Raw genomic sequence first — 22,296 nt, 5'->3', positions numbered from 1 at the left:
TTCCATTAAATGTGACTTGCCTCAAATCCCCCCGAAGAAGCCAACACTGAAGCCTTGGCCAGTGCTCTTTCAGCGACACTCAGGCAGCTTCCAGCGATAATGGACATTAACCCGAGGAAAAGGAGCAACTGCATTTCAGGCACTGACATCAAGACAAGCACTGTGCAGGGATATAATGAGGCTGAGTGGGGCTAGTAACCGCCTAAGGTCTGGGAAGTGGGGGATGGCATGTGGCAGTCACACTATGTGACCTCTAGTCCCACACCTTTGTTCACAGAATCATCAGGCAGGCTTGTTAAAATCCAGACTCCAGGCCCGTCTCCCAGAGGTTTTGATTCAGCAGGCCTGAAAATTTGCATTTCTAACAAATTCCCAAGTGATGTCAATGCCAGTCCAGGGAGATCACATCTAGAGAGCTTGGTCTACACAGAGCTGTCTTCTGCTCTGTGATTCACTGTGATGAGAGGGATGGTGCTCTAACATCTGCATAAACTCTGCCACCTCTCAGGCTGCCACGAGCCCCAGGGCTGCCGTGAGGCACGCTCAGGAAATGTTTTGGTGAAGCACTTCAGGGCCTCATGACACACTAACCACAGCCTTGTCAGGAGGCAGGCATTTCAGAGCCAACACTCCCAGCTGAGTGTTCTATTTTATTTATTTTTTTAAAATAGATTTTCATTGATTTCAGAGAGGAACGGAGGAGAGAGAGATAGAAACATCAATAATGAGAGAGAATCATTGATCAGCTGCCTCCTGCGTGCCCCCTACTGCGGATCTAGCCTGCAATTCAGGCATGTGCCCTGACCAGGAATCGAACCGTGACCTCCAGGTTCATAGGTCAACACTCAACCACTGAGCCACGCGGCCGGGCTTGAGTGTTTTATTTTTTATTCACTTGACAGAAAACATACATTAGATCCTAGAAAACACCATGCTACAGGTTTAACGAGTTGCCACTGCACAAAAGAACTCTTCTGGGCTCTGAGGACGCCGCGTGGCCGAGGACAGCTCACCAAAGAGAAGGAGAAGGATCCTGCCCCGAAGAAGAGGCTGGCTGCCAGGCTTCCCGGGAGCCCATCCCACAGCCGTATGCAGCCGTGACGTTCACACACACGCGGGACAGCATCACAACAGCGGTCGTGTTGGGAGGAAGGGGTCTCCTGAACTAGAAGATGGCCTTAAAACCAGGGTGTCCAGACAATCTATATACATTACAAACATATAAATTAACAGGTTCATATGTATACAAAATTCTTGAAAGGGGACTTAATTTCATTCTATGGCATGCCAGGTATTTATCAGAACCTTGAAAACAGGTGGTTTTCAATGGAGCCGGTATTAAAAATAAAAGGTATTTATACATGGGCCCTGCTCCTCTCCTGTGTACCATGGAATCCTCTGGTGTTGTCAGGGCCTCTGGGCAACCTCAGCACCCCCACAGGTAACCCATCTGCACTCTGCATCTTCCGAGAGAGCAGGGGACTCGCTCTGGGGCTCTTCTCCTGTGTCCCCATCTCAGCTTGGCGGCGCCTCCGAACCCAGGGGCTGCCGGAGGGAGTGATGCTGCTGTCGGAGGAATAATCCATGCACTTGCGAAGGATCTCAGGACTGGCGCTACAGTTCAGCCTGCCTTCCTCAGCCAGTGGGGATTTTCTGGAAGCGCCTCTGCGTTGAGCCAGGGGGCTGCTCCAAGGACTTGAGCACGGAGAGGCATTTGGACTCAGAAAGAGATTCTGGTGGCCAGAAGGGCTGAGTTTATTGGTGACCACATGCCGCCGGCCAGCCATAGGGGACGTGGGATTGCTCTCGGGGTCGGAGGAGCTGTTAGCAGAAGACTCGTCACCCATGTACTGCAGCTCCTCAACTCTCTTGTTCGGGGACTTGCTCAAGTGGATGCTCGCAGCGGGCTCCTCATCGCGGGTCTTGTCTTTGGGAGGTTTCTTTTTGGGTGGCTTCATACCGATCAGAACAGCTTTCATGTTCTCTTTGCCCTGAGATTCCGTGATCATAAACTCATGGGCTTTGATGGCGGCTTCCACCTCCTCGAACTCCACAATGGCACATTCTTGGGTCCCCACCTGGCTGTACCGGCTGCTAATCCTCCGAATGTCAGGGGGCAGCTCTCTCCCAGGTTTGAGGATCCGCACCGATGAAATGACGCCAAAGGTCCCAAAGAGCTTGAGTAGGTGTTCCATCACCTTCTCTTGCACCCTCCCGTTCTTCTGCGGGGCGCCCAGGGCCCACAGCTTAGGGGACAGGTAGAGGTCATAGACCAGGAGCATCTTGCTGGGGAGGTTCTCATTGGGGAAGAGAGGGACAGGCGTGGTCCTCCTCACCTTCCGGTGGTCCTCATTCAACTCTAGGGTCACCGAGTACTTGAGGGCATGTGCTGTGGTTCTCCAGTCCCGTGTAAGGTGTTTCACCTGAAGAACACAAAGCAAATCTGAAATGGCACCCAACGTCCGGGTCTACCTTGTGTCCTCTGTACTCTCCCTCCCACCTTTCCTATTCCCAAGGACTGGTATCTACAACCATACCAGTGTGAGCAGGCACTCAAAAATCTAGTGAATGAATGAATGAACAAACACACTTTGCAGAATTTCAAACGAGGCAGCACAGTTTAGAGCAGTGCTGTCCAAAAGAACTTGTCATGCTGATGGAAATATTCTATCTATTCTGAACAAATTTAGAGATTAAACCTGCAGGCTCTGGACCAAGGCTGTTGGATGCACAAATGCGAGGCTCACCTCTAACTGGCAGTGAGACCTAAAAAGTTATTCAACCTCCCAGTGCCTCAAATTCCTCATTTGTGAAATGGGGATGTTAATATGCCTACCTCATAGAGTCAGTTTGAGGATTAAATGAATAAATACAGGGTGTCCCCCCAAAAATGTATATGCACTTTGAATGATTATAAAATCAGTGTTTATTAGCATGCAGTTCATTTTCAAAATTTAAAAGAATCTACAGAAATGAATCATTTGTTTTGCCAATGCTTGTTTTCAAACTGATGACCTTTCTGAAGTTGTATATCTGCATTTATGCCTTTGCTACAAAGGAGGTTCCAAAAAATGTTTCATATTTCACTGCAATATCTCCTGGAAATAATCTGAGCTGTTTCAACTTGGAATTAAATGCAACTTGGGCCTCATGAAGAATGATTCAAAAGAGCCCCCCCTCACAGTGGAAAGTGTGGGTATCAATGTTGCAGTATGTGAAAGCTATATTTATATGGTAAAACAGTAATTTTCAAGAGGCCCACTTTCAGTGAGGGAATTCCAGGAAGAATGAGTCATCCTGAAGAAACGGTGGAGATGGGTGGGGTGGGCGGCCTGATCCAGGAATGGTGAGATCCTCTGAGGCCAGGCCAGAGCAAGCTGCTCTGCAGAGGAACCAAAGCAGGAGCTTCCCAGGACTCAAGAAGGAGGACTCCCTCACAGGGCAGCACTGGGAGGACCTGGGCAGAGCTCTCAAGCGCACAGGCAGGCTCCTGGAAAGAGGACACTTCCACTCTAGCCTGTGGCCTCCAGATGAAATAACCGGATTTGTGCTTAGGGTGTGGGAACCACAAGTCACCTACACACAGGCAATGGGGCTGATCACTGTGACCCAGGCTAAGGGCAGAGAGAAGTGGGTCCAGGGAAAGAGTTGGACTGGCGGTGAGTGGATGTAATGAGGGATCCAGAAAGGGTGAAGATGATGACCGCAGGTCAGTGCCAGGTTGTGGGAGAGCCAAACAGTGGTCCTTTTGAGGGTAGAACATGGGGAGCCTTCTCCAAAACAGGTCAGGTAGGGAGACTCTGGAGAGGACAATCTACTGCCTAAGCCCGGAGCCTGAGCGGACGGTGCCCGGAGGAGGCCAGTGCTGCCTTGCTCAGAGGGCTGGAGAAGTGGCCGCTGGCCACGGCCAGCGGAGAGAAGAGCAGGTTCTGGCAAGCACTCCTCCAGAGCCGGGAGCAAGGTCCATGAGAATCTCAGTCTGAGCGTCCCAGGCCTGTGTCTGAGCTTTTAGGAGTGGCCAGGCACCTAAGAAGAGGAACCAGGAAGCTGTGGGCTTTTTGCAATTACTGAAAGAACTTTGTGAGATTTTAAAACACTGTAATTTCCCTGTTTGTTACCTTTGTCGTATAGGTTTGCTATTATGATTAGCAGGAAACCCTGTCAAAGGATAAAGGCCTTTGCTCTCATTTTGGAGGTATGGGGGAGTCTGTGTCCACTCTGCGGCTGGTTTCAACAGAGAAGACACCTAAATAGATACGTAAATGGCAAGTTAAAAAGGAGAGAAAATCAGGATGACTCTTAAGGCGTCTGGGGAGGAAAAAAGAAATGTACAGGATGATTCCACTGGCTGCTGCATTTTGGGGCTCCCAACACTCTGCATGTGAAGGCTTGCTCACTGTTCTCTGCACATGTGTAATATTGCGATTTATAATAAGAAATATATGTATTTGGTCTTCATTTCCATTCCCGGCACTGAGCTCCTGAAACCTTTTGCCAAGTCCCGAGGGATCAGAGCACTAGAGGCATCTTTTGTTCTAATGAGGTGACCCTGGGTGGGCTCCCAGAGCTCCTGGATGGGGCTGGTCACCAGAAAGACTGAGTCATAATTAGAAGCTTAGACCTTTCAGGCCTCTGCCCCCTCCTCTGCGAGGGGAGAAAGGGTGGAAATGAAGTTAATAACGATCACTTTTATGTGAGGAAGCCTCCAAAAAAATCCCAATAGTAGGGGATTTGGAGAGCTTCCAGGTGGGTGAGCACATCTGCCTACATGGAGGGTGGTGCACCCCAACTCCACCGGGACAGGCGCTCCTGCGCTCAGGACCCTCCCAGATCCCATCCCTTGTATCTCTTCACCGGGTTACTCATCTGTATCCTTTGTTACGTCCAACTGGTAAATGTAAGTGTTTCCCCGAGTTCTGTGCGCTATTTTGGCAAATAATCGAATCCAAGGGGAGGAGGCCACAGGAACCTCTGATTTGTAGCCAAGTTGGACAGAAGTTGTGGGTAAGCTGGGGACCTACTACTTGTGACTGGCACCCAAAGTGGGGGTCAGTCTGTGGGACCGAGCCCTTAACCTCTGGGATCTAATGCCATCTCCAGGTAGACAGTGTCAGAACTGAGGTGAAGTGAGGACCCTCAGCTGTGTCACAGAAATGCTTGGTGTGGGAACCCTCCCCTCACTTCTACTGAAGTGTGAGTGTGGGAATAGTGTGGCAGCAAAGGAGGTGCACAGGAGGAGAGTAGGTTTTTCCGTTGTAACATGAAATGCCCCTTCCCCTCTCCTGTATGTTGAAAACTCCTACTCATTCTCCAAGATCCAGCTTTAATGTCGCCACTTCTGGGAAGACTTCCCAATTCTCCAGTCAGGATTAGTTGCTCTAAGCAACTCACCACCAACAGTGCTTGCTTTCATGGTGCTACGGTCATATCGTAGCCCTTCACTAGTCTCTCTCCCCTTCACTGGACTTTGCAAAGGCAAGGGAATGCCAAATTCACCTTGTATATCCTGTGTCTAACACAGGACTCAGCATACGGGATGAGTATGCTTGATGAATGAATAAAATAAAGAGAACAACAGAAGAGGGCAGAGCACACCAGGACCTGAGGCAGAGAAGCAGTCTGGGAGAAAAGCTGTCCTAGGTGCTTCCTGACAACTTGGCCAGGACCTACTCATTACACATTTCATTATACAACAGTCAGCGTAGTGCTTTTCCATTCTAGTAAACACACTTCCCTCAAGGGAGACAGAGTTCTGAGGCCAACTTATCTGTCAGCTCATCGAGAAGCAGTCAAACACGGTCCACTTGCTGGATGTGTACACAGCAGGGCCATGCAGTCTGCTGCCCAGACGGCAGCAACAGGCAGATTTCCCACATCTCCATCTACAGATGAGGGTGGCATTGCACACAAAGGCGGCTGGAATCTTGGAGAAGGGCTTATCTCCCACAGTTCTGACCACTCTTTCCTCCTTTTATTTATTCAACTATACAAATTAAAAGCTTGAATTGCATATAATTCTAGGCCTGGTAGGTGTCTCAAAAGGCCATTGCTGAGATCTGTCCCCAAACCCAGGACCCTTTTCATAGTGTGAAATCTGTCCCCAAATCCCGCCTCTTGATCATTTTTCTCTTTTTTCAGGCCTCAGAGGAAGTAAAAAATTACTAGTCATTATGTTTGAAAAGGGCAAAAAATATTTTGACCCATAACCCCAAACAGCCTTGAAACCCTTGGGGCAGCTCTGACAATGAGGCTCACCTTTTTGAAGGATGTGAGTAGCTTAACACTCACATATCCCAACTTGTTCCTCCTCACGTGCTTTAGCAGGAAGGCATCCTTTTCCAAGTTTTCATCAGAAAAGTAGAATTCGATCTGATCCACCAGTTTCCTGATTAACTCCTCGTCTGGAGGCTTCCACTCCTGCTCCAGGTCCTCATGCTCATTCTCGCCCCCACTTGTTGTGGCGCCACTGAGACCAGAAGGAGACACTGGGTGTTATGAGCTGATTTGTCTTCCCCCACCCAGAATTCATATGTTGAAGTCCCAACATTCCCAGCTCAGAATGTGACCTTATTTGGAAAGTCTTACAGATGTCATTAGTTGAAGATGAGGCCATATCAGGGCAGGAAGGTCCCTAATCCAGTATGACTCATCTTTAAAAGGGGAATCCGGACACACAGAGAGGATGCTGTGTGAAGATGAAGGCAGGGACGGGGAAAGGGGAGCATGCAGAAGTCAAGGAACATCAAAGACTGCGTAAAAAATGCCTAGGCCAGACCCTTCCATAGCACCTTGAGAGGGAACATGCCCCCACTGACACTTTGATTTCAGACTTCTGGCCTCCAGAACTGAGAGGCAATAATTTTCTGTTGTTCTAGGCCAGTGATGGCGAACCTATGACACGCGTGTCAGAGGTGACACGCGAACTCATTTTTTTGGTTGATTTTTCTTTGTTAAATGACATTTAAATATATAAAATAAATATCAAAAATATAAATCTTTGTTTTACTATGGTTGCAAATATCAAAAAATTTCTATATGTGACACGGCACCAGAGTTAAGTTAGGGTTTTTCAAAATGCTGACACGCCGAGCTCAAAAGGTTCGCCATCACCGTTCTAGGCCCTCCAATTTGTGGTGCTTTGCTACAGCAGCCCTCGGAAATTGTGCTGGGCCATACCTGAATTGGACTCCACAGGGGGTGATCACATGGCCACAGGGGGTAGGTTTTGCTTCCAAAAAGCTAAGAAATCATGCTTTTGTTTTTAACAAAGAGGGGCGACCATTAATACAACAACACCCTCTACTAATATTTATGTGCCGCTCTGTTACCCGATGCTTTTCACAACACACTCCTTATCCTTCCCTCCCCACCTCCACCCTGCAAATCCTGATTTCCAGAAGATAGTTTGGCAAAGTGACTAAGAGTCCCAGTTCTAGAGTTACACAGCCTGGGTTTGAATCCTGACACCACCATTTATTAACTGAGTCAAACTGGGCAGGAGCTCCACTGCCACACCTCGGTGCCATTTCTGTAAACGGGAGTCATGATAGGATTATTGTGAAGGTTGGATGATTAAGACATCCCATATCCCGAAGAGCTCCTGCATACCCGTAGAGCTCAGTGAACGACAGATACATCCATTTGCTCATTCATAAGAGGCAGATCTAGGATCCAAACTCAAACTGTGTCTCCAAAGCCAGCACACACAATATTTTCCAGGTTTCGTTGGGACCCTGCCCTGGAATCTGAAACAATCCCACTCACCGGGGGCTTAAATGAAACCCACACCCCCAGCAGCTCCACCTGGATGATTTCCCTCCTGAGAATAGCACATGAGAACAAGCCAAGGAAATCCTGGGCAAAGCTTCTTCAGGATGGTCAACCTTTCCAAAGAGGTTAAAAAAACTTCAAAGCCATAAATATTTAGGGAATGTGTGATTATCCAAATCATAGTGGATATCATTAAAAGTTATCAAAGGTGAGTTATCATTTGTATATTTATTACCAAATTAAATTATGCATTATACAAATACTACATATACTCCACAATAAAAAGGATTAGTTAAATATTACTTCCAGAAAAAAATATAGCTGCTTTCCTATGTGGTAGCTTTATGTCCAAGAGCATGAACACCCGGCCCACAGCTTCCATTACCATGTTCTGAGCCGGGAGAACAACTGCTGGTACAGACACACACGCTTAGTCCACCGAAAGCATCAGCGTGCTTCTGCTCTGTTGGGAGAATGTGTTCACAGCAGCATTATTCACAATAGCTGAAAGATGGAAGCAACTCGAAGTCCATTGATGGATAAATGGGCAAACAAGATGTGGTATGTACATACAGTGAAATAGATTTCAGCCTCAAAAAGGAAATTCTGACACATACTATAACATGGATGAACCCTGAGGACATTATGCGAAGTGAAATGAGCCAGTCACAAAAGGACAAATCCTGTATGATTCCATTTATATGAGGTCCCTAGAATAATCAAATTCACAGAGACAGAAAGTAGAGTGGTGGGTAAAAGGAACTGGGGCAGGGTGAATGGGGAGTTATTGTTTAATGGATAGAGTTTCAAGTGGGAAAGAAAAACATTCTGGAGCAGGAAGGTGGTGTTGGTTGCACAACAATGTGAGTGTACTTAATGCCACTTAAAGGGTTAAGATGATAAATTATATGTGTATTTTACCACAATTAAATTTTTTTAAAAACGGAGACATTCAATAAAAAAGTATGTATGTTTACATGCATATTATATTTCCTTTACAAAGAAGCAAACAAGTACCATTTCCCTTGGATCAGCATTAAACTCTTTCTTGAAGTAATCAACCAATCCATCTCACAATTTCTCAAATTCAGAAATTAAAATTAGCATAAAATATAGGCATTGGTTGATTTTAAAAATGAAAAGGTTTTGTTATTTGCCTGCAGGCAGTCTGGAAATTTTTTTAAAAAATACCTTCCTAATGTCCCAAGACAAATGTGTATGAAGAAAAGAAACGTGGAGACAAACTTTAAAAATATCTTTTTAAAAAAGTCTTTTAAAAAATATTCTTTTAAAAAGGAAAAATATTAAAGCAACTCATGGGTATAACAGGTCAAATGCAATTTCAATATTAGATAGCTGACTATTTTAGAAGGTCTGTAAAACGTAGCTGTGGCAGACATTAATCTGACTTACCCAGCATCTACTAGCAAACTCTTCCCCACCTGTTTTTTTTTTTTTTACTAGAGAGATTATTAAAAACAACAGCAACAACAACAAAAAAAACACTAAATACACATTTTCCTAGCTTCTCTTACAAGTAATAGCCATTTGTCACATTATAGCCAATAATACACAAATGAAAATGTTTGGCCCTGCCCCTTCCTCTTTTATCTGTTTTAAGTGTGGATGGGATGGTTAGAGCTTTAGCAGCTATTTTACTGCCATAAGGAAAAGGCCAAAAGAATCAGCTTGGGCCCTGGCCAGTTTGGCTTGGTGGATAGAGTGTCAGCCTGCGGACTGAAGGGTCCCAGGTTTGATTCTGGTCAAGGGCATGTACCTTGGTTGCGGGCACATCCCCAGTCGGGGGTATGCAGGAGGCAGCTGATAGATGTTTCTCTCTCATCGATGTTTCTAACTCTCTATCTCTCTCCCTTTCTCTCTGTAAAAAATCAATAAAATATATTTTTAAAAAAAGAATCAGCTTGGTTTGATTTACTGACGTTATTGAGTTGCTGAACCAATTCCTGTAACTACCTACCTGAAGATTTCTAATTACATGAGGAAGATAAAATCCTATTTGTTTAATTCACTCGTTAGTTGGGTTATCTATTACTTATAGCCAAATACTGGGGTAGTAACACTGCATTGAGGAAAGAGGTTTTCCAAACACGCCAGCGGAAAATGCAGTGGAACAATCAATGGAGTGAAAAAGGAGAAGTGAGATGGACAGAACAAATTTTCACTTTATGAGAGAAAACGTGTACCCTAAATAGTAGCTGAAACAGACAGGTTGAATATACCAGGCAAAATAATTACAAATGCATAGGAAATTCTAAGCCCAGCTGACAAGGATTACAATAAAAGCAAGGGATGAGGTGAGGTGTGTGACAATGATCAATGAAGAACTGCGGGTGGACTCAGGGGTATTAGCGAGTCCAGTTAAGTCCTAACCAGAGCCTTGATGCTATTATAAAAACTGTATTCTTAAACAAATAAAACATAATGGCAGGAAGGCGATTAGTTTTTCAGTTTCTCCAGTGCCCATTCTAGAGCCTCCTGTTCTTCCCAATGTCTGCCACGGGAAGACTTTATTTCCTGCAGATGGTTCGTTTGGGGGCTTGAGGAAAAGAAGTTCATCCAATCAGACTTGCCCAAACCTCCCTTGTGTCCTGCCTTCCCACCCCCAAGCTTCCTCTGTGTCTAGACATCCACCAGAGGCCCCGTTTACCACCTCAGAAGCCTTTTCTCCATCCTGGTCCTCTTGCTCTGCTGCAGGATGGTGGATACTGCTGACCACCTCCTTCTAGAAACTATTCTCCTTGGGCTTGTATGACTTGTTCTTTTCTGATTCTTCTCGTCCATTTAATTGCCCTTTCAGCCTCCTCTTTCTTCTCCCTTTTCTAAGAGGAGGTATTCCCTAAGGGCCTCTCCTTGACTTTTTATCTCCTGACAGCCTCCTTCTGCCCCTGGTTAGCTCATTCAATTCAACTCTGCCTTCCTCCCCGCCCCGCTCTGTCCTCTCACTCCTGAGCTCCAGTCCCACCTGCCTGCCTGCCATTCCACTTAGATACCCTGATACTGCATCAAATTCATTATGTCCGGTTCTGCAGAACTCGTCCTCAGGTAGGATTGACACCTGAGCCTACCAAGAGACATTCTATCTGGGAAGCTCAACTTCCTTTCAGTCTCACAGTAAACAATCCATAATGTGTTCGGGGTAACTCTGCATCAGTTATTTGCACCCAGTGAGCAAGCAAGCAGGTAGGCAGAGATTTTGAACAGGCGGGCAGAACTGGGGAGGTGCGTACAACCCCTATTCGAGCGCAGAGGTGAGCTTCTTGCCAACAGGGGACCCCTCCTGCTGCATGGGTGCTTTATCAGCAACTGTGTCTCTCCAAAGGGGACTGTTGGAAGAATCAGAGAGCCTGTTTTATACCTGGGAGCATGCTGCTGTTTCCTGGTTCACACAAAAAAGATCCTGAATCCTTTACGAACATTTAAAAAGTTTATATCCTTTAAATATTAATATTGGCAACTTTTTGTCAATTACAGCAGCCCGGTAAAAACCATATATCATCTCTCCCAAACTGCCTCACCAACTACTTTCCCTATTCATTCTTCTCTGCACTTGGGCTCAAAACCTAAGATGTCTCTTTTGCCCACATCAAGTCAGTTGCCAAGTATTGGTTTTATTCTGCAGCATCTCCTACCTGTTCTCTTTTCTTTCTTTTTTTAAAAAATATATTTTATTGATTTTTTACAGAGAGGAAGGGAGAGGGATAGAGAGTTAGAAACATCGACCAGCTGCCTCCTGTACACCTCCTACTGGGGATGTGCCCACAACCAAGGTACATGCCCTTGACCAGAATTGAACCTGGGACCTTTCAGTCTGCAGGCTGATGCTCTATCCACTAAGCCAAACCGGTTAGGGCCCACCTGTTCTCTTTTCCATTCCAACTATCCTCATTACTTTCCCCTTGAAGACTATTAATAGCTCATCAAAAATGAATCTTAAAAATTCAGTAAAACTAAACTAAAATACTAGAGATTTTATTTTAACAACACTTTCCTGCCAATTTCTTCTCACTAGAAGCAACCTCTCTTTATTTGATCATTTAGTTCTTATGAGAATTTTCTTATAATTCTACAAAAAATGCTCATAGCTCTACTTTTCACTTGTCAATTACAGACATTCTCTACTCGTGTCCTATTATATAAGATGAGGATTTGGGGTTGCTCACCTCTCAAAACCTCTTATTCCAATTTAAATTTTTTTTGCCCTAGCCAGTTTGGCTGATTGGTTCAGTGGACAGAGCATCGGCCTGCGGACTGAAAGGTCCTGGGTTAGATTCCAGTCAAGGGCATGTACCACAGCCTCAGCCCTGGTCAGGGTGCATGCAGGAGGGAGGCAACCAATCGATGTGTTTCTCTCACATTGATATTTCTCTCTGTCTTTCCCTACTTTCCACACTCTCTCTAAAAATCAAGGGAAAAATATTCTCAGGTGAGGATTAAAAATATATATTAAAAAATTTTATATTCTTTTTGTGTTTTTAAATAATGCACTTAAATTCTGTTTCTTACTCTATCAACATTAAATAATATTTCTCAATTCCTCACTACACATGATATGCATATTATTACCCTACCTTTTCTTTCACTTCTCCTTCTATTTCCAAACATCCAAATTTTATCAGATATACCTTTATTTCATTTTGTAATGGTTCATAACATTTACATTCTAATTTGTAATTAATTTTCCATGTTTTGTCTAAAGACAGTAAAAGTTAAAAGTTAATCAGTAATATCTATTTTTATGAGTATTGTTCACTGCAGGTTGAAGGCATTTGCTAAGGTTACATTTGTTTTTTAAAGGCCTGTTAGTTGACTGACCATCTGGGTTGGTCCTCTATGTTTCTTTTCTCTCATATTGTGTCTTTGCCTTTGTCTTTGATTTACATGGTAAGAGATTTCCTTGACATTATCTTCCAACCTCTCCTAGTGAATTTTTCAGTTTTAGTAATTATTTATTTATTCTCTAAGAACTCCTCTATGTTTTCAGATTGTTCCTTTTTAAGAGCATCTTGTTCTTGTTTTGTGGATGCAATATTTTAAATTCTCTCTCAGGGCACTAACTGTAGTACACATTTTTTAGTCTTTTTTTTTTTTTTCCAACAGTGTCACCTCTGTGTCCTCTGAGGTCAGTTTTTCTATTTAACTTTCATGTAATTGATTTTCTTCAAGTGATTGGTAAACAATTCATCTTTTTCTTTATAAACATTTAAAAAATAAACTTATTTTAGAATAGTTTTTAGATTTATAGAAAAATTGTGAAAATAGTACAGAGAGTTCCCATAAACCCCACACCGGGCTTCTTTTTCTATTATTAACAGCTTACATTCATAATATATTAATGAATATTGATGCATTATTATTAGCTAAAGTCCACACTTTATTCGGATTTTCTTAGTTTTTTACCTAATATCCTTTTTCTGTTGCAGGATCCCATCCAGGATGTCATATTGCATTTAGTCATCATGTTTCACTAGGCTCCCCTTGGCTGTTGACAGTTTCTCAGACTTTCCTTGTTTTTGATGACCTTGACAGTGTTGACAGCATTCCGGTGTCTTGTAGAATGTCTCTCTTTATGATTTGTCTGATATTTTTCTCATGATTAGACTGAAGCTATGGGGTTCTAGGAGGACCACAGAAGTAAATTTCCATTCTCATCACATCATATCAAGGCTACACACTATCAATATGACTACTCACTGTGGACGCTGGCCCTGGTCATCTGGCTGAGGCAGTTTGTCTCCATCGTAAAGTGACTCCTTTCCCTCCCTTCCCATACTGTACACATTAGAAGGTAGTCACTGCATACAGCCCACACGTAAGGAATGGGGAGTTAGACTCCAAGGCTATTCCTTTTGAAGAACGAAGGTCTGGATAGCTTTTTCTTGGTGGGTCATGTGGGTTCCCTCTAGAGCTGTACACTCCTACTGGTTTTCTTCTTAGGTGGCTCACGCCAATTGGCAGGCTTCACTTCAGGGAGGACAGGCAGGGAATCATGATGTAAAGGCTTATGTGGAGAAGGCTTTGCATTGTGGATACTGGCTCTATCTTAGCAGCCCTCGACCACCAGTTAGTTCATTTAGTCCCTTTAGAAAATAATCTTTTCCCCCCCTGGAAGTAAATGGTATGCTGTCTGCTACTTTTCAATGTCAGGCAGAGAGACTGGAAATGGTTCTAAAGGAAGAATTTGAACTACTTCTCGGATATTAGCATTGTATAATGCTAATTATAAACAATTATAAACATTGTAGCAATGTTTCACGCTTGTATCCTTTCCAGGCTCCTGTCTTCCCATCTCCTGCCACCCCCTCTGGCCCCCTGCCCCACTCCAGTTGCATTTCAGGTTAAGCCTCTTCCACTCTGTGCTTATCACATGTTTTGAAGAACAGCCATGTCATTGCTCTAATGATGATATTAACAAAACAACAATGTTTTCTATTTCATATTAAATAAAACCCAAGTCCATAGCTCTATATTCACATTCACTTAGAATCTGGCTGTGTAACTGGCTTCCAAACTTATTTCAACCTATTCCTTTCAGATTCTTTGCTCCAAGCAATTAAAGACTTATAGTTCCTGCCCTGGCCTGGTGGAAGGCTGGTTGGAGTGTCATTGGTACACCAAAAGGTTTCAGGTTTGATTTCCAGTCAGGATACATACCTAGGTTGTGGGTTTGATCCTTGGTCAGGCACATACAGGAGGCAACTGATCGATGCGTCTCTCTCTCTCTTCCCCTCTCTCTAAAATCAATAGAACATTTTAAAAAAGACTTATAGTTCCGCCCAGCCAGCATGGCTCAGTGATTGAGTGTCCATCTATGAACCAGGAGGTCACAGTTCGATTCCTGGTCAGGGCACATGCCCAGGTTGCGGGCTTGATCCCCAGTGTGGGGTGTGCAGAAGGCAGCCGACCAATGATTCTCTCTCATCATTGATGTTTCTATCTCTCTCTCTCTCTCCCTCTCTCTTCCTCTCTGAAATCAATAAAAATATATTTTGAGAAAACTAAAAAAAAGACTTACAGTTCCTTATAAGGGTCCCAAGGTTTCTGAACTCTAGGCCTTTGAGCATACTGTTCCCATCTCCTTGAATGTTTTGCCCCATCTCTCAAGTATAAATCCTAGCTAGACATCAAGGTTCATCTCAAATGCAACTCTCCCAAGAAGGATGTGAGCTTTCAACTAACACCTATCTATACTTGTATTGGAACTACTTGGGTGCACTTCTTTTTAATGCCCTGAACTCAAAGTGCCTGGAGAGCAGGGTTCATACTGGGTTCTTTCATTCTACCATCAACCAAGAGCCTTGCACATAGTAGGAATTTAAAAAGTACCACCAATATAAAGTGAATCATTTCTGTAAGGGCAAATCATGCCTATCAGGATTCTTTGAGACAGAAAGTATAAGTATGGTTACTGGTGAATATCTTCAGTGCCCTTTCTTTTTTAAAAATATATTTTTTATGGATTTCAGAGAGAAAGGGAGAGGGAGAGGGAGAGGGAGAGGGAGAAGGAGAGGGAGAGGGAGAGGGAGAGGGAGAGGGAGAGGGAGAGGGAGAGGGAGAGGGAGAGGGAGAGGGAGAGGGAGAGGGAGAGGGAGAGGGAGAGGGAGAGGGAGAGGGAGACGGAGAGGGAGAGAAACATCAATGATGGAAGAGAATCATTGATAGGCTGCCTCCTACACACCCCACACTGGGGATTGAGCCCTGGGCATGTGCCCTGACTGGAAATTGAACCATAACCTCCTGGTTTATAGGTTGATGTTCAATCCCTGAGCCCATCAGCTGGGCTTGTTAGTGGCCTTTCAAGAGAACTTTGAAAAAGATTTAAGTTTTATGTTTACATCATTGTTCATTTTAAATAAAGCATTGTACATTGGGAATGGTGATACATTCCAATAAAGCCTGCTAGAAATAGAAACATAGTGTAGAAATAGGGGGCACATGTCAAAACAGAGGACGGGGCTCCACAGGCCAGTGTTGAAGTATTTATCATATTTGCAAATAATTTGGAGAAACGAATACAGCATAAAATATCCAAGGCTTTTCTCATAAAATCTCAAGCTAATTTGGATATGTTAATTGAGTGGTTGATCCATGAAACTTTACAGAAGGAAAATGTCCAATCTAAAATGGTGGAGTAGTGAACTCCTCACTGAGACTTTCAACACAGGAAAGACCTCTTGGACTCATCTACCCTTGCAGATGGTCTGATATGTGTTTTGGCCACCAAGACCAGGAAAATGCTGGACAGCTACAAGGAGAATACTGAGAAAACATCATTTATGAAAAGCACTAGGGTTTAGTTACATCTGTGTGAAGTTTCTTTTGCTTTGTCTCTAGAAAAAGATAAGAATCTGAAAAAGTTCAAAAAGGCAACCAAATTGGTGATGCGATATGAAAACACGAGGGCAGACTCAGAAGATAAAGGTTCTTCTTAGAGACAGATTGAAGATATGCAAATTGGTTCAACTTCGGAAAAGGCACCTTGGGAACAATCCATTTTGGATGTCACTAGCAGAGACCACATCCTGTTCTGTGTGCCCACGGCTCTGATACATTTATTAGAGATCATGACCTTCTGACATGAGGTTTGGATATGTTCTCAGTGCCTGGGACGAGTATAACTAGTGGATGTTTCTGCAGATCTAAGTAATGATTTGTGATGAGGAGCAGAGAACAAAGTACTTAGTTCCAGCCTGACCAACCTGGCTCAGTGATTGTGCATCGACCTATGAACCAGAAGGTCACGGTTCGATTCCTGGTCAGGACACATGCCCGGGTTTCGGTCTTGATCCCCAATGGGGTGGGGGGCGTGCAGGGGGAAGCCAATCAATGATGCTCTCTCATCATTGATGTTTCTCTCTCTCTCTCTCCCTCTCCCTTCCTATCTGAAATGAATAAAAACATATTTAAAAAAACACACAAAAAACCAAAGTACTTAGTTCCATGTCTGGCACAAACTGGCATTGATAAATGGAGGCTTTCATTATCATCATCCAGAGCAAGGAAAGGATCATTTGAGCAATGTCCCTAAACATTATGGAGAGAAAGAAGCCTAGATGTTTCTGTTTGCTATATGAATACAGGCGTGCTCAGTGGCTTATTATTTGTACTAATATTTAGTATTATAATTTTAAATCATTTTATACATTGTAAGACAAAGCAAACAAATACATAAGGTTAATATTATTAGAAATCAAGCGTTCCAGTGTAAAATTAAAGGAAGTAAAGCAAAACCTTATAATATTAAATTAGAATTAGCAATATAAATTAAAAAAGAAAACATCTCCTAGCTCTGTCCATTGAAAGGACCTGAAAGCAGTGGTGCCCCAGTAGAAATTAGCACTCAAATCCAAGTCTTGGTTTCTAAGTACCTTTCTACTAGTATTTGAAAAACTAAGGATTCCTGTGGAAATGGCTAAATCCCATGACTGGAATAGGAAAAATATAAATTAAGTCTAGAATATCTAATATCAGAAAGTAAGTACTCAAAAAGGGGGAAATAATTAACCATTTCTGTTTGCCTCTTTAGGAGGAACTCCTGTTTAATCCCAGGTGATGACACAAAACTCTCTTTTACAGAAGAATGCAAATAAATGTTCTATAAAGGATAAAATTAGAAAGTCACCAATTTGTCATCCCCAATGATGGCAAGGATCTGACTCCAGCAAGGATCATCAGTGCATGCTACAGCCATTAGGAGAAAGTGGTTGGAGGAAGAATATTCACAAGAAGTGCACCTATTACTTGTTAATTGCAATAGAGGGACCACCTTAACTAAGAGGTCAAATTTAGCATCACTAATGGTACATGCTGCAAAAGGAGATGCAATAAAAAGCCCATGGCATTGCTTATGAAGTGTTCTTGCCAAAATGTTTCATCTTAATCTAATCAAGCCTTTAGCCCTAACTTCTAGTTTACAGGAAACACACATGGCACAAAGGAGCAAGTTAAACCAGACCAATTCAAACTGTGAAACATTCAACAAGACATCTGGCATCTTATTTCCAAAATAGAAAAGGATTTTTTAAAAAGTGGTAATGTTCTAGATTAAAAGATTCTAAAGACACATAATAGGCAAATGCCTCGACCTGGATGGGATTCTGGTGTAAAGGGGGAAAATACATCTGTAAAACACAATATGGGGCAATTGGGGAAATCCTGACTATGAAACTTGACTATTAGATTATTTAGGGATTATATTAGGGAATTGTTAATTTTCTTTTTTTAAAAAAAGCTTTAAAAATATTTTTCTTGATTTCAGAGAGGAAGGGAGAGGGAAAGATAGAAATATCAATGATGAGAGAGAATCACTGATCAGCTGCTTCCTGCACTCCCCCTACTGGGGACTGAGCCGGCAACCCAGGTATGTGCCCCGAGTCAGAATCAAACCCAGGACCCTTCTTCAGTCCACAGGCCAATGCTCTATCCACTTAGCCAAAGAGGCTAGGGCAGGGAATTGTTAATTTTCGTAATTGCAATAATAATATTAGGAGAATATAGGAGACTGTCATCATTAAGCGCTACAAAATGAAGTATGTAGGGTATAAGTCTTATGTCCCAGATATTTGTAAATGCTTCAGGAGAAACCATACACATTATATGTCCATCAAATAAATGACAAAAATATTTCCAACTGTATTATTGTTTCACATTTTATGTTTGAAATTTAACAAGTGATAATAAAAGGAAAAAACTTTTTAGTGAACAAGATGTGAGAAGACTGATGACCATTTGGAGGTTACAAAGATTTCTCCATTTAACCCTTGTCCCTGGGCATAAGCCAGGTATTGGGCTAGGTACTGGAGGTACGGAGAGGACTCGGGCAAGATCACTGCCTTCAAGGACCTCACTACCTAGTGGAGGAGAAACACATATACTTCAACCCCATAGAGTGACTCTGATCTCAGAGACATGATTCAGTCGACAAATATTTAGAAAATACTCACTACATGCCAGGTGCTGAGAACTGGGCAAGCATGGTCCCTGAATTCACGGAGCTCATATTCCGTTGAGGGATATGGAACTCTAGAATTATAACTGTGGGTAAGTGCTGGGGCTAAAACGGACAGAGGGCTACAGCAACGCAAAGGGGAGCAAACAAATTCAGTTTTGGGGTCGGGATGGGGAAGAGGCAGTAAAGCCTTCGGCTGACTAGAAGTCATCAATCAGAGGGACCTAGAGGCGTGACTACATAGGCATATAGACACCAACTGCACTCTGTGTTCAGGGACCTAGAGGGGATCAGGCCTGTGGGAGCATGAACTGTTAGGGCAGGCAGGAGAGGAAGCAATGGGCTGCGGGGATGATGTGAGTGGGTGCCACATCTCACCGAGCAGATTCAGAAACCTGGGCTGCCTCTAGCAGGCCCTGGGACCCCAGAGTGTTCTCTCAGGGTGGCGGCTTCTCCCGTGCCAGGCTGGGCCCAAATGAGGGACAGTGTGCATCCTGTCCTTGGCTGCAACCCCTTGTGCTCTGGATGTCTGCCTGCTGGGTTCTGTTGGCTGCACTACCCTGAAGAGCCCCAGGGATTTTCTGGGGTCAACTCTATGCCAGTGGGCAGCAGGAAATGCTTCTGACTGAATATTCTATGAGACTCAAGCCACTGGTGCTGGGAGAAAGGGTGGTGCTGGAGGGAAGGTGAGGAGGGTGGGGGCAAGAGGCCTACCAGTACTAAGGATCGTGTTCTAGATCCCACAGGGGATCTTTCTGAGCCCCAAAAATAAGTAGGGCTTTCATCCGTGCTAATGGTACTGTCTTAGCCCCAGGATAGAGGACAGCTTTTTGCTAACCACAGGCAAAATAAATGTGAGAAGGATAAACCACTCGGGGCTATTATACATGACCTCTGCAATTATTTGACTAGGTGGCTGCCTTCTCCTCAGCACTGTGAGATCCAGTGACTATGGTGTCATTATTTTTATACTCTCAATACTCAGCAGGGCTGAATGAATGAATCAGACTTTATAGTATGTAAAATGCTGAAATATCTACTATGTCATCTGCTGTGGCCCAGCTTTCCTCCTCGAATACCTCTGTCGCCACTGGACTACCCTGAATCTCTGGGTCCTTAAATCCAGACTTTTCGCTGGGAAAGAGTCAGCCAGTGGTGGGGGATGGCTTTGGTCCCAGTTTCCTTATGCCCTTGAGTTGACTATTTTTCCAATGAAGGAGATTTATGCCTGCCGCAGAATAATCCTGCAGAGCCCTGACAGCTAAAAGCATGTGCAAAGAGTCTCAGAAGAAGGCTCTTAATAAGCGCCTGTTGGCATTTCCCAGAATTTGCAAGTTCTGCCATTCCCTATTCTCATGTCTATGGATACTCCATACTGTCTCTCCTTTCAACAGCAGGAACAAAACCACAGTCCTAAAAGGCCCGGGCATTAGTTGGACACAAGAATAAGATCTCCAGTTGATGACAAAGTTCAGGGCCCAGAGGCACGGCTAGACAGGTGGCTTCTTGTGCCATACCAGCTCCAGACTACCCACCACCCAGGAACCCAACGCCAAGGCAGCAAGAAGATGATGCAAGCATAGAAGTCAGGTGGGGGAAGACTATGTGAAAATGGGAATCCCCAGCAAGGGAGGATACAGGCAGCAAGCCCTGAACGGAATCAGCTCTCTACACCATGAAATCACCCCTCCTGGGATCCCACAGCAGCAAGTGACCCCTGTGCCTGGCCCCACCCAGAGAGGGAAGCCATTTGGATTGATAAACAGACTGGGCAGTGAGGATTTGCTGGAATCCCTGGGGCAAGGGGTGGGGGAGGTGGGGGAAGTGGGGGGTGGGGGGTGTCAGCCGCTAGTCTAGGGTAAAGTCCGGGCTGAGCTGAGCTTTTTAGAAGCTCAGGGAAGGAGAGGACAGGGAGAGGATAGCCCAGTAAGGACCCCCTCCTGGGTCCCAGACCATGCCCACCGACAGGCCCCTCAGATCCCCGCCACCAGCCCTGGGAGGGAGGGAGCCTTGGTCGCGTTACAGAGCTGCGGACCCTGGCACAGGACTGCCACAGCCGTTCTGACACCGTGCGACACCCGGAGCAGCATCCCTGCTGAGCGGTCGCCCCCGGACTCCCAGGTGCCGGACCGGGGGTCGGCAGCTCCCACTGGGCCCGGCACGCCGCCGCGCCTACCTGTGCCCGCGGCTCGGCTCCTCCTCGCTAGCGCTGCCCCAGCCGGGGCTGAGGTTCCGAGCCGGATGCCCCGCGCCCCGCGCCTCCGCGCCCTCCTCCTCGTCCTCCAGCTCCTCCGCGTCCTCGGCCTCCTGGATGGCAACGCGGATCTGCACCGCGGTCTCGGGCCCCGGCAGAGCCTCCTCGCCGGCCTGGGCCATGGCTCGCGGGCCGGTCGGCACTGCGGCGCCTCAAGGCCGAGCCAGCCGGGCTGCAGCGTCTGCGACCCAGGGGGCAGGGGCAGCGGCGGCCCGGGAGGCACGGGGGTCGCGGCGCCCCGCCCCGCGCTGCTGCCGCCACCGCCCCGGACGCAGGCGGAGAGCCAGCACGGGCGGGGCCGCGGCGGGAGAGGGCGACTTCCTCTGCTCTCCTCCCGCAGAGGCCTGTCCGGGAAGATGCCCCGGCCCCCAGCCTTCCAGTGCGCACCCTCTGCTCGCCGCCCCGACCTGACCCGAGGAGCTGGGCTCCGGGCTCCAGCCCGCTCCTTTCACAGCTGCCCAGGGCGGGGCGCAACACATCTGACTTCCCAGTTTGTAGATGACTCTGGGGGTGGCAGGCACAGATAGCAGCTAAGGGCTTCGGTGCCTCCTGCGAGTCTCCCCCGCTGCCCTGACAATATGTCTGAAATCTCCACCGTTAGTCTTTTTGGCATAGCCAACTAGACTGTGCGTCCTGCGAGGGCAGGGACTTGGTGCCTGGTTCTCAAAGTGAGGCCCCCAGACCAGCAGCACCAGCTTTACCTGGGAACTGGTTAGAAATGCAAATTCTAACCAGCTCCAATCCAGGCCCGAATCAGGATCCATGATTCAGAACTTTTAACAAGCGCTCTAAGTAATGCTGAAGTTGAGTTTGAAAAGCCACTGTCCTGTATTACTTCTTAGAATATGTCCTCCACATAGTAAGTATTCAAGTATTTGTTGAATGAATAAAGGGCGCTATTGAAATGCCTGCCACCTTTTCCACATTTAGCTTTAAATGAGTGCCATCTCAACCCTTCAAATATGACCCAGAACCTAGGCCTAGAAATGAATAAACCCCAAAGCTGCTTTCTGGAAGCTCTTAACGTAGTGCCTGTAATGCCTTACACATAATTTATCGTGTTGATCTGCCACACTAGGACTCCCAAAGAACAGACGCCTAGACCAATACATTTTGATGTAAGGAATCAGGTCAGGAGAGGTTCGAGAAATGGGGTCCCTTGGAAAGCAGTGTCTTGTAAAAGAACTCATGTCTGGGCTGGTGTCAGGAGAGACCCAGGGGTTCAGGAAGAACAGCTCGTCTTTTTAAGGTTTGACTGGAATCTATGTCCCTTTCGTTGTCAGATCTCTCTCTTGACAGAAGAGGC

At 45.3% G+C, this 22,296-nt stretch overlaps 1 protein-coding gene across 1 annotated transcript; it reads right to left on the bottom strand.

Moving 5' to 3' along the window:
• Nucleotides 1-830: 830 nt before the first annotated feature.
• On the bottom strand, nucleotides 831-21,409 carry LARP6 (La ribonucleoprotein 6, translational regulator). Its single transcript, XM_059658577.1, has 3 exons — nucleotides 20,913-21,409; nucleotides 6,256-6,466; nucleotides 831-2,423 (listed from the first exon to the last, which is right to left on the bottom strand). Exons 1-3 carry the CDS (start codon nucleotides 21,110-21,112, stop codon nucleotides 1,356-1,358), a joined length of 1,479 nt encoding a protein of 492 aa, XP_059514560.1. The 5' UTR covers nucleotides 21,113-21,409; the 3' UTR covers nucleotides 831-1,355.
• Between the last annotated feature and the right edge of the window lie 887 nt (nucleotides 21,410-22,296).

The sequence above is a fragment of the Myotis daubentonii genome, chromosome 1 (genome assembly GCF_963259705.1).
Source record: "Myotis daubentonii chromosome 1, mMyoDau2.1, whole genome shotgun sequence".
NCBI lineage: Eukaryota > Metazoa > Chordata > Mammalia > Chiroptera > Vespertilionidae > Myotis > Myotis daubentonii.
Note: the sequence above shows the minus strand (reverse complement) of the source record. Positions and strands in the feature narration are given on the sequence as shown.

Bases quoted from the DNA above. Each gene is read 5' to 3' on its own strand.
- LARP6 (XM_059658577.1), bottom strand. From the start codon at position 21,112: ATGGCCCAGGCCGGCGAGGAGGCTCTGCCGGGGCCCGAGACCGCGGTG. The intron at 6,467-20,912 runs GTAGGCGCGGCG...TTCTGGTCTCAG, and splicing joins GAGCCGAGCCGCGGGCACAG to TGGCGCCACAACAAGTGGGG. The intron at 2,424-6,255 runs GTGAGCCTCATT...TGTGTTCTTCAG, and splicing joins TACTCACATCCTTCAAAAAG to GTGAAACACCTTACACGGGA.